General features: G+C 37.0%; 1 protein-coding gene across 1 annotated transcript in view; it reads left to right on the top strand.

The window, feature by feature from the left end:
- Positions 1-12951, top strand: part of RYR2 (ryanodine receptor 2) — a 603900-nt gene that overhangs the window by 390182 nt on the left and 200767 nt on the right. The window contains exons 30-33 of the mRNA XM_040967818.1: positions 8339-8547; positions 9314-9666; positions 10267-10381; positions 11505-11665. Coding sequence (XP_040823752.1) covers positions 8339-8547; positions 9314-9666; positions 10267-10381; positions 11505-11665 — 838 coding nt within the window. The remainder of the gene's footprint in view (positions 1-8338; positions 8548-9313; positions 9667-10266; positions 10382-11504; positions 11666-12951) is intronic.

Raw genomic sequence — 12951 nt, 5'->3', positions numbered from 1 at the left:
TTGATAGGAAACTTCTGCTCCACACTCATCTGCAAAATGTTTTGCAATATGAGCCAACTTTTACTACTATGGAGATGACTGCATGTCTCACTGTGCTGTTACTTGGCATTTCCTGATGAGTACAGAATGCCCACTGTTTTTACTGAAAAGTTGGAATAATTTGAAAGGAATATTAAATGAAATTTCACATAAAATTAAGTGCAAATTCTTGCCCAACTGTTGCTTGTGGGCTTCCAGGGACTCAGCACGATGCATTTTTAGCAGAGATGTGTGCTGAAGTCCAGTCGAATGCAAAGCAGACCCATTCCACAGTTAGGGACTGAATTGTGACCCCTGAATCACTAAGTTGAAACTCTAACCCTAAATAAGACTGTATTTGGAATTAAGGTTTTTAAGTAGGTATTAGATTTAATGCGGTGATGTCGGTGGAGTCCTAAACTAATAAGACACCAGGGACATTTGTACGCACAGGTGTGGATGCAGCCCAAGGCTTTCACCTGTGTGACCAGGAGACAGATCTCAGGACTTGCTGATGTTGATCTTTGGACTTCCAGCCTCCAGATCATGAGGAAAAAAATGATATTTTAGCCGCCCAGTGTATATTGTTTTTTTCTTTAACAATAGAAAGAGAAATAGAAATTTACAATGCCATGAAGTTAAATAACATGTTACTAGTCAGTCTCCATTACACAGCTACTAGACATCTGCTTAAATGAAGAACCACAAAAAGAAAAAAATTAACATCAGGGAGAAAAAAGAAATTAACAACACCATGAAGTTAAATAACATGCTGCTAAATGACTAATGTGTAGCTGAAGAAATGAAAATCAAGAACCTTCTTGAGGAAAATGATGCTACTCTATGATCTGTGAGTCATTCAATGATTTAGTCAGAAGAAAGTGTTTTGACGAGATGAAACTAACCAAAAACACAAATTTTTTAATAGTTTTTTCTATTTTTTAAATCAGAAGACTGACAAAACTTCTGCTTTGTTTGAAATCCAAAATTTAAAAGGATACTCTTAAAAATACATTTTTTCTGCTTCATTTAAAAAATAAATAACTTTAATTAATGTATACTACATACAGCACAAATATTCAATTCCTAATTAAAGTCAGTACTCTTCACTGTTCAGAAATGAAGCAAATGCCAGCATGTAGCACAGCGGCTTAAGCTGCCGCATGTGACATCACCAGTGTATAATATTTTATTATGGCAACCCTGGACAATTAATATACCACCCCTTATACACGTATGTCCTCTGCTAATCTAATAATAGTCTCAGTTTACTCTTAGAGGAAGGGATTCTTTTTACCAGTAGTTTGTATAGCTGTTTATATCCTTAATTGAAACTAAGTAAATGGGAAGTTTAAAATCTTGCCATGGGGTTGGTGTTTTGGTGTAGTACATTAAGTCACTGCGTGGGAAAGCTGCATCCCATATCACCATATTTGGTTCAGTCCTGTGTAGCATGCTTCCAGTACAGCTTCTTGAAAGTATATGGGAAGGCATCAGATGGTGCCTCAAATACTCAAATACTTGAGTCCCTACAGCCCTCCTGGGAGACATGAATGAGAAAGTTGTTATAAATTATCTGGCATCTGTTGGGTTACAGTGACACATTACTCTATCTTCTGGTCAAAATATTCCATTTACATTAGTATAATATTGACTATTGTTATATACTCTTTAGCCATTAGTTTGTATTATTCACATGGATTGCTATCTATTTTGGAAGTGTTCATGTCTGAGATTATATGTTCCTAGGAAAGCTGGTATGCTTATGGTCTACTTTACGTTGTTTATTGTATCCCCAGTCACAAATTTCATGTGGGTGCATTGCCCCCATACCCTTGTGACTGCCAGCTCCTTGGTTGAACTTGGGTAGCTATCACATACCTTTCTGCTTGGGAACAGAGAGGCTCATCAACAGAGAAAGTTAAAATTTACTGAAGCCATCTGTCTTGCTGGAGGAAGCAGCTAGGCCATAAGTTGTACCTACTGTTCTAGCAGATTTACAATAGTTAGAGTGGATCTGGCGTAGGCTCAAGTAACTGATTGGGCTCATCTGCACTAATTTAAGATTCACTGCCAGGAAGAAAACTTTGTTTAGACAGTGTCAGACTCTGTTATTTCCAGGGAGTCAATTAAGGTAACCGGGATGGAAGGTTGAGAACATAGAGGACAGGAAGGTGAGACCAGATTTTACATTTGCTAGTGGTCTGTGTGTATGTATGTTTTTCGATGGTGTGCATTACATATGTTGGATATATGCACATGTTTAATTTGGATAAAATAGTCATGTATTTTGCCTATCTCCTACTGGAAAATAATTTGAATTTGGTGATAATATTTTGCTGTGGCATAATGATTAAGAATGATGTATTTATCAACCCATCTTGTTTAATTTATGCCAAACTTTTTGTCATTTCTGGACATCATAGTGTATATATTGGTCATTTGTCATTTCTGGACACTATGTACATATATGTAAAGGAAATTGCTTTTTTATCTGTTTTATGCACAAAGACAAGCTGCAGAATGTCAGGGTCCCTCCTTTGTTCTGTTCATGGCCATATCTTCACTGTGTAGCTGGCACATGGTGGGTGTTCATCAGGTATCACAGAGTGAGCACATCTAGTACTCTAAGGGAAAGATGGAGAGCAGTAACTTAGAGCAAGCATTGACAAACCAAGACCTGGGGGCCAGCTCTAGCACAACCACATGGCATTTTAAATCAAGTTTTGTTGGACCACAGCCAGACTCATTTGTTTAGACTTCATTGAGCTGCTTTTGCATTACAAGAGTTAAATGGTTACACCAGGGACTACATGGTTCCCAAATCCTGAATCCCATAATATATGGTGATTTACCCAAATTTGCTGAAGCCTGTCTTAAAGCATGGATGTTGGAATCTACCAGACTTGAGTTCCTTTCCTAGCTATGGGTGTAAGTGATTAAACTAGAATTTTGCTTGTGTCATATGGAAATGGGTAGTAATTATGATTCATGAATCACTGAATTGTTTTGAGAGTTCACCAAGATGAAATATGAAGTAGACACTCTGAGTATGGCATGGGAGTAACAAGTGTTATAGCACAGTCTGTTAAGATACCATTCCATTTGGGATTGCAAGTTTGAGTCCTAGATGTTCTGCTTCCAATACAACCCCTGCTAGTATGCCTGTGAAGCAGTGGCTCCAAAACTTCAATTATGGCTCCCCATGTGGGAGACCTGATTGGAGTTTCTGGCTCCTAATGTTAGCTTTGCCCTGCCATGGCACTGAGTAGAAGTTCCCCAGCTCATCAGAAGGATCCATTACATGAGATAGAGTTCTGAACCCAGAATAGGCAAGTCTGTGCCCCTATCAGTAGGACGTAGCTACTGAATATGTGACAGACCTGCACCTTTCAGGAGCCATTAATTTAAAAGTTGACTATTTCTAAGTGTGGAATGAAATGGAGCAGGTGGTAAGGTAGGTTATGGTCATGAGCTGGAAACCACACTGAGCCTGCTCTTTGTAAATCCCACCTGCCTTTCAATCAGATGACCAGTTCCCCTAAGCTGTACTTCTGCTCCCTGGGCACTAGGAGCAGTATAATGAATCTTGTTGCCTTCCCAAAGTCAAGTAAAGAGTGGCAAACCTGAGGGACACACTCTCTTCTTGTGGACATACAATGGAAATCAGAAATATTTCCCTTTCTCTCCCCCCACCCCTGAACATACCCTACGTGTATCTATGATCTCCTCATCTTTTAAATAGACTTGGAAAGAAATGTGTATCAACATATAGGAGGCCCAAAATAAGTACCTGGCTCCTAGGAATTTGGGAATAATCAGTGAAAGACATTTGTCTGTCTCTGTTTCTGTGTCTTTCAAGAGAAATAAATTATCTTAAATAATACCCATATGTATTAGTTTAATAGGGACTACACCGAAAAACAACATCATGTACACTAGAATTTTGCAGAATGAAGTGTATGTATTTGTTTATCATAAAAGTAATATAATTATACACTTAGGAAAATACATAATGAAAATGTTAAAATTTATATATATTAAAATTTATATACATTCTCACATATATTCCCAGAGAGCAACTTTTAATAAACTTCTCTCCCCCTTAAGGAAATAAGGTGATGTTATAAAAATAATTTTTCCTACCCACCCTTTTAAAGACTTTTATTTAGAGGCAGAGTTAGATAGAGAGGGGAGGCCTTCTGTCTTCTGGTTCATTCTTCAAATGATGACAAGGGCCGGGGCTGGGCTAGGCTGAAGCCAGCATGTTCTTCCAGATCTCTCACCTTGATATAGGGACCTAAGCACTTGGGCCATCTCCACTGCCTTCCCAAGCACTTTAGCAGGGAGCAGGATTGGAAGTGGAACAGTCAGTTCTGAAATAGGCTCCCATATGGAATGTGAGCAGTGCAGGCAGTAGCTTAAGGAGCTAAGCCACAGCATTGGCCCCTCCCCCTTTTCATTTAATGTTATAAGTTTTATCTAAAGGTGTAAGAACATTTTATTCTTTGATATTATTTAATTTATTTCAAAGGTAGAGTTACATAGAGACAGGAAAGACAGAGAAAAATCTTCCAACTGCTGATTCATTCCCCACATGGCTGCAAGATCCAGGGCTGAGGGTGTATTAGCATGAAGCTAGATCAGAAGTGGAGCAGTGCGGATATGAATAAGTGTCCATATGGGATGGCAGTGCTGCAGGTGGAGGCTTAAACTGCTAGCCCACAACACTGGCCCCGATTATTGAACGTTTTGAAAAAATTTTTTGAACATGTTATTTGGACAAAATCTAGTCTTTTAGAATAATGAAGGAATATTTCAATATCATTGTTAGGCCCTTCTCTTAGAATCATCCATTGTTCTCTTTTTACCATGTTAGTTTTCTCTATATTATATTCTAAAAACCCCTGAAGATTATCATGGCTGCATGTATATAATCTTGTGTGAGTATTATAGCTAGCCTTTTTTAAAATTAAGGATGGGTTAAATTCTTTGACATTTATTTATGTATTTATTTTGCATTTTTAATTTAGCCAGCAGCCCTTCTTGACAGTATGTATATAGTATCTTGTGTTAAAATTTATGGGTGTTTACCAAAGAAAGGATAAAACTTTAAAGTGCTTAAATAACTTTCCGAAGGCCAAATAGCTGGTAAATTGTAGAACTAAGGCTGGAGTCAAGCAATTGGACTCCAAATTTCTGTTTGTAGTCACTTTGTTAGTATTGCATGTCATGTTAGATGGAAACTCCATTGCAAAATTCCCCCATCTCTTGCCACTGTACTTTCTCTGTTCCTAGCTTCCCATCTGCCTAGATGAGAAACCAGTTCTCTTGGTATTGCTTCTTTATTTGTTTTTCTTCCCATTCTTTCTACCAGTGCATGTTTTTTTAAGCATGTTTTATTACTAGTTTCTGGCACATATAAATATAATATTTATATGTTCTAAATATCTATAAATATAGGATATTTATAGCCACTCTGTTTATATCTATAGGATAAATAAGCAAATGGCTGGAAGTTTCTCAGTGCTTATTAATAAATTGTTCTGTATAGTTCTAATTCAGTTCAAATACTGGGATTTCCCATCCTGAACTTCCTACACACCAAGTTTCAGTGTTAGGGCCTGAAGAATGTGCTGTTTGGGCCATTTTATGTTCACATGATTCATGTACATTTCTTTAATGAATTTTTAAATGGAATGTATTATTTATTTTCATAATAAAACACAAAATGTGTTGAATTAAGAAAAAGAAGTGTTAAAAAAAGTACCATTTTGAACTCTTTTGGCAAAAGTACAGTGTTTATTACATCTTTGTTACATCAACTAGTGTTTACAGTGAAAACTTTCACATATATTAGTGAACCTTTGGAAACATTTTTAAAGCAAATAGTAGCCATTTGATGGAAAATAACTATGTTTAATATAAAAATAATATTCTGGAATTATAAGCATAGCTATAGTAAATAGCATAGAATTTTGCATGCTACTAGACATTTACGGAAAAGCTCAGATTAAGATAAAAAATACTCAGAGGTTTATTGTGCTGACATAATTGTCCAGCCACGTCAGTTAATGGCTGGAAACTACATCTACAAATACAGTGATTAGAGTAATGGATGTTTGCAACTGTAGTGGTGTGCTTCTGTCTTGGTATCCTCCCTTGGTTATCTCAAATGAATGCTAGATTTGCCAGTTTGTGTTAATGTAGTGCAACCTGTCACAGATCTTTTGTATTTATTCACTTTTTTAATTTCTTTGGGAACAGTTATTTAAAACAGCTTTGCTTGACTGCTGTTCTAGGAGCTGGCAGAGCTGCAAAAAACAGGTGCAATTTCTGTAATTTTAACTAGAAACTCATCATTCACGCTTCCATGAACACAGCTGGATGTGTTTCTTCTTCCTGGGTGGAAGCATTTGAAAATATATTGATGAACACAAACTGAAATTGTTCTGAATTATGGCATATATATATATATAATTTTATCATTTTGTGATATATTAAGGTCACGTAATATTTTCACTTCCACTAATGTCAACATGGAAAAATGGTAGAAGTCACTGAAATTTTTGTGAAAACTGTTTTCTTATTCTTAAGTGTCACTACTTGTTTGATCTACAAATTAGGTCAGCTAATTCTAACTTGTACTCTCATTCAAACAATTACTATGTATGTTGAGGTGTCTAGTTAGTGCTTACACATTTGAGTAAGGCATTATAGAAAGAAATGGAAATAGTCTGTACCATTTCTGTACCCCCATATCAATCAGATCATCCCTTTGTCAAGAATCATCATTTCATAACCTTGACAACTAATTACAAAGAAAACCAAGAATCAGTTTACAGGATTTATATAGGAACACTTCAGAAAAGCTTGTGGAAAATGGGATTACAAATAAATTTGCTGGACCTGGCACAATGGCCTAGTGACTAAATCCTCCCCTTGCAAGAGATGGGACCCGTTGTGGTCACCAATTCACATCCTGACTGCTCCACTTCCAGTCCAGCTCCCTGCTTGTGGCCTGAGAAAACAACAAAGGATGGCCCAAAGCCTTGGGACCCTGTACTCATGTGGCAGATCCGGAAGAGGTTTCTGGTTCCTTGTTTCAGATTGGCTCAGCTCTAGCCCTTGCAGCCACTTCGGTAGTAAATCAGGATATGGAAGATCTTTCTGTCTCTCCTCCTCTCTGTAAATATGCCTTTCTAATAAAAATAAATCTATCATCTATTGGATTAGCTTCTGAGATATTTTATTGATTTTTGTCATATTGCTAGCTGTTGTCACAAAATCATGTAAAGACATACATGTATACTTATGTATCTTGTTTGTTTATATTTTTACCTATACTTAAATATGTATTATTCTATAACAAAAGGCAGGCAAAATTCTCTTTAGACAGCAGGCCTTGGATGGAAATCTTTTAAGTGTTTGCCTCCAGTCCTTCTTGCTTTGAGTTATGGATCAAGAAAGCTACTGCTCGGGGCCCGGCAGCGTGGACTAGTGGCTAAAGTCCTTGCCTTGATTGCGCCCTGGGATCCCATATGGGCGCTGGTTCTAATCACGGCAGCTCCACTTCCCATCCAGCTCCCTGCTTGTGGCCTGGGACAACAGTCGAGGACGGCCCAGAGCCTTGGGACCCTGCACCCATGTGGGAGACCTAGAAGTTCCTGGTTCCCGGCTTTGGATCGATGCAGCACCGGCTGTTGCGGTCACTTGGGGAGTGAATGATCGGATGGAAGATCTTCCTCTCTGTCTCTCCTCCGCTCTGTATAGCTGACTTTGTAATAAAAAATAAATAAATCTTTAAAATAAAAAAAAAAGAAAGTTACTGCTCAACCTCTATTAGTACTTGGGAGTGCCATCTAGTACAGCCTTCATCTAGTACTTGGGAGGCTCTTTAGCCAGATGGAAGAACAAGGCAGGAGCAAGCACAATACTCAATCCTTAGTTAATCCTCACTTACCCTTTATGAGAGAATGGCTTGGAGGCCTGAGTAGAGTCTGCAAGTCACCTAGCATTGGTCATTCTAGGGTTCTTGTAGTGACCAGGGGCCACTTAGCAGTTATGTCTTTTTACAGAAGTTCAGATAAGACAAAGCAATTTCACTGAGCTCACAACTGTTAAATTATGACGCCACGATCAAATACTGATCTTCTTACCTTTACTTTTTTTTTTAATGCTAGGGCTCACTTTTTTGCACTGTAACTTTCATGTTAAGATGATGGCCATCGCATACAGTCCTGGAGCAGTAAGTTTGATAATTCTCAACAAGATTTCCTATTAGTAAGATGAAGGCTTTGATTTTCTTTTTTCTTCCCAGGATTTATACCTGTCTGTAGCCTTGGTGTGGCTCAAGTGGGCAGGATGAACTTCGGAAAGGATGTCAGTACATTGAAATATTTCACCATCTGTGGCTTACAAGAGGGCTATGAGCCATTCGCTGTTAATACAAACAGGGATATAACTATGTGGTTAAGCAAGAGACTGCCTCAGTTTCTTCAAGTTCCATCAAACCATGAACATATAGAGGTTTGTTTTTTCTTTCAAAATTAAGCCATTTTCAAAAACCAGTAGTGTAGTAACTTTACACAGGAGCACACCTATTGGAAGAATTATTTGTAATTTATTTGACCTTGATTTGATGGCAACAAAATCTCAAGAATTCACTGCTTAACTTAGATGTTTGAACTGTAATATGTTGGACTGATGGAAAGAATCCTTTCTTTTTATTGATAGGTAAAGTACACTGAATCTGAATTTATACAATTTTAAGTTTCCCAAATCATCTTTCGGGTTAGGAAAACTCCATAGAAATAATGATTCTTGGTGTCCACAGGGGATTGATTCCAGCATACCCCACTGCCTGCTTGCCATCCAAAAATCTCTGTATGAAATTACATAGAATTTACCAGTGCATTTATATGTAAAATCAATGTAGTTCCTCTTTTGTGTTTTACATCACTTTTAGATTATCAATAATAATTAAATCTAGATGTATATTTATTTTTTATGTTGTTCAGAAAGTTGTGACCAGGAAGTGCATGTTCTGTATAGACACTATTTTTTTTTCAAAAAAAATTTTTTTTTATCACAGTTGGCTGAATATGTGGATGAGGAGCCCATGCAGATAAGAAAATGACTGTGTGGGTGTATCCAAGACACTCAGGATGACACAAAGTGATGTCATATGTAACTTATTTGGGGGATTTTAAAATCTGACAGGCAGTGGTCATCTGTAGAATCAGGAGATTGGTAAAGGTGAGAAGAATGTGAACTGTTGTTCTCTGTTTGCTAGGTTACCAGAATCGATGGCACCATAGACAGTTCTCCATGTTTGAAGGTCACTCAGAAGTCTTTTGGTTCTCAGAACAGCAACACTGATATCATGTTTTATCGTCTGAGCATGCCCATTGAGTGTGCAGAGGTCTTCTCCAAGACGGTGCCTGGAGGGCTGCCTGGTGCTGGCCTCTTTGGGCCCAAGAATGACCTGGAAGATTATGATGCAGATTCTGACTTTGAGGTTTTGATGAAGACAGCTCATGGTCATCTGGTACCTGATCGTGTTGACAAAGACAAAGATGCTACAAAGCCGGAGTTTAATAACCACAAAGATTATGCTCAGGAAAAACCTTCTCGTCTGAAGCAAAGGTTATTCATAGACATAGCATGTTTTAAGTATGTAATTGTTACATAAAGAGAATTAGCATGCAGACTAAAGGTTGATTTGTTTCTCCTTTTCTTTTTAATTTGTGCAGAGGTTCTAAGGGTGAAAGTAAAGCAATCCATTGATTATCTGATTGGTTAGTGCAGCTATAATATATCCCCAATTAGTCTTTCAAATCAGTATGCACACATTTAGGTTGAAACTTCAGGAGTGTTCTCTGTTAACTAGTATTTTATATGGTCAAGAATGTAAATTGTTTCATCAAATCCTTTCTTGGACTGTGTCAGGGTTTTTCAGGACTGTGTCTATGCTTTGGGTCAGGTAATTCTTTCTTGAAACTTTAAGCTTTGAAGACTGTTTAGCCACATCCTTGATCTCTAACAGTAGGAGAGCATGCACACCTGCTTATGACAATGAAAAATACGTCTGGATTCCCTACTCCTGCATCCCAAGGAGTAATGTCATCTTGGTTAAAGACAAAACAAAACAAAACAAAACAAAAAGCTTGAGTGATTATGTACTAATATTTGAAGTGACCAGAACATTGTAATGTTATTTATTCCTAGTCTTCTAATATATTGCAGATTTTTACTTCGAAGAACAAAGCCGGATTATAGCACGAGTCATTCAGCGAGACTCACAGAAGATGTGCTTGCTGATGACCGAGATGACTATGATTTCCTGATGCAAACATCCACGGTAGGAGCATGTCACTTTTTCTGTTTATTTGTATTTGCCAAAATAATCACGCTTTAGCATACTTTGATTCATTGTACTTAGCATCATCATCTATGAAATACTCATTTATATTTTTAGATATGTTCTTTGGAACTGAAAGCTTGAAAGAAAATATTTGTATATTAAGAAGCATATTTTGGGGTTCTTTCTATCTCAGAGCCCCTTCTTGTCACTAGGACAGGAGTCTTCTTTCTCAACTTTTCTAATAAATCTTGCTTTAAAACTAAAAAAAAAGAAGCATATTTTGCAAAACCAGCAAATTGGCAAAAATGTTTTTAATGAAACCCATGTTCTTGATTTCTTGATTTTGCTATCACATTTCTGACAAAATTTTATTTGTCTTTAACTTTATTTTTAATACATATGATTTCCTTAGTCTTACTAAGCTATCTAAAAGAAGGTCATCTAGCATATGCAATAAGGATCAAACTTTATCCCATTTTCAGAAGTGCTTCCTCATTTTAAAAACCTCTCTCTATTTTCAAAACATTTTTAAATATCAATTGGAACAAAAATGTAGTGAAATCCATAGTACAGAGCACCTGTATTCACCTGTGTTTGAGTTTGACATTCACATGTTAAATTTGAACTATTTGGAAGCTATTTTAAAGTCTCAAAATATTATTAGTCAGGGGTAGGAAAGGCAAGCATAGGCAGAGAAACAGATGACAGGTGTAAAACTGGAGTAGGTGTTGTCCTTACACAAACTTGAAGAAATTGAAGTCAGCCTGCTTAAAGGATTAACGAGTTTATGATACACATAAATTGTATATATTTACACATTAATGTGAATATATGTGCCTATGCACTGGAGTATAAGATGCCTCATGTCATTTAACATGTTTACCTAGAGTCTTCTATTATGTTAATTCAAAATTTCTGATACTATGTTTTGTTTTTTTCATTTTAAAATATCAATCTTGGAGTGTGTTAAATCAGCTAGATAGATTATTTCAATTCAGGCAGAGGATTTTCAAAAATAAATATTGAAATTTTCAAAAACTCAGATAACAGTTATTACAAATCAGAATTTTGCTTCATGTTGTTTTATGTTGTCAACATTTGGTTTCATTCTATCTGACAGTACTATTATTCAGTGAGGATATTTCCTGGACAAGAACCTGCTAATGTCTGGGTGGGCTGGATTACATCAGATTTCCATCAATATGACACAGGCTTCGACTTGGATAGAGTTCGTACAGTAACAGTTACTCTAGGAGATGAAAAAGGAAAAGTACATGAAAGGTTGGTTTTCTTCTATTTTTTAGTTTGAATGACACTAAACAAGAATTTGTAAACCTAGATATTTTTCCATGTATTTTTTTGTCCAGGCTATTTCTGTTTATAGGAACAAAATAATCAAGTCATTATGTCAGTTGCTTTTTTATTATGATGCTTACCAGTAAAGTATCTAAATATATTAAACAGCAAACAAATAAAAACACAAACAAGCAACAAAACAACACAAAAACCTACCCAACTATAAGTAAGAGCATTGTGTCCTTTTGTGGATAAAACTATAGTTCAGCAGGCAACACTCCTCACAACCTGGGTTACAGTACTTAGCCTATGTTCTAAGAATGAGAACGGGGTGGCTGTGAGGTGTGATGTGTGTATGTGGTATGATATGTATCTCGGGAACTGGCTGTGTGGTGGGGAGTCAATTCTAGCATTATCTCCTGTTAGTATTTGTGTCTTCTTGAATAAACCCAGTGACCTATGCGTGAAGACAGTGTGGGTTGTCAGTTTAGACCAGGGTAACACATGTGAACTCAGACTGAGGTGCAGTGGGTTCTTTCCTCAGCTTTGCCATTGACTCGCTGTGTGACTCTGGGTAAGTCAGTTAAACTTTTTGTGCCATCCTTTTTCCATTTGTAAAATGAAACAAACTCAAACCAAGCATTCAAAAAAGTGAAGAAGGCTATCTTCCTTGCAGAATAAGCCAAGAGAAGATCTAACCATTCGCTTCTCCCTTTTGTGCCCATGCATCCTCTCTGATCTGCTGTGGCAGGTCTCACCAAAAGTCTTCCGCAATGTTGCTTTTCTTCTCTACCTGCACCATCATAGTTGGTGTCTGGGAAGCTAACTCTCCTGACTTCAGGCCATAATACATTTTGTTGTGATGGGCGTGAAACTTGGGGCAGAGGTCTAGTTAAAAATCCTGAATAGAGAACACAACCCAAAACCGCATGTCTCCAGAATGTTCTTGGGGGATACTGTTTGATTTCCAGAGATGGCAACCAAATAAGAAAATATAGGGATGGGATAGCAGTTAGATGATTTTGGTGTATGCAATAGATAGGGAAGGGTTGTTGAATCTTATGTACATAATGCATAGAAATGTAGACTATAGTTTATTATTCAGAAATTGACTTTATTCAAGCCTTCTTTTTATTTTATTTTATTTTTTTTTCCTTTTCCCCATGCTTGCCTGCCTTTGGCTTTTTTTTTTTGCTGGTCTTGTTAATGTGTTCACTATATAATGGCAGAAAAAGGGAATGAAGATGCAGCTCAGATTGCTTAAGTTTGTT

Source organism: Ochotona curzoniae, unplaced genomic scaffold, assembly GCF_017591425.1.
Source record: "Ochotona curzoniae isolate NIBS_2020 unplaced genomic scaffold, NIBS_Ocur_1.0 scaffold_4683, whole genome shotgun sequence".
Lineage (NCBI taxonomy): Eukaryota > Metazoa > Chordata > Mammalia > Lagomorpha > Ochotonidae > Ochotona > Ochotona curzoniae.
The sequence above is the reverse complement of the archived record's forward strand: the minus strand, read 5'-3'. Positions and strand labels throughout refer to the sequence as shown.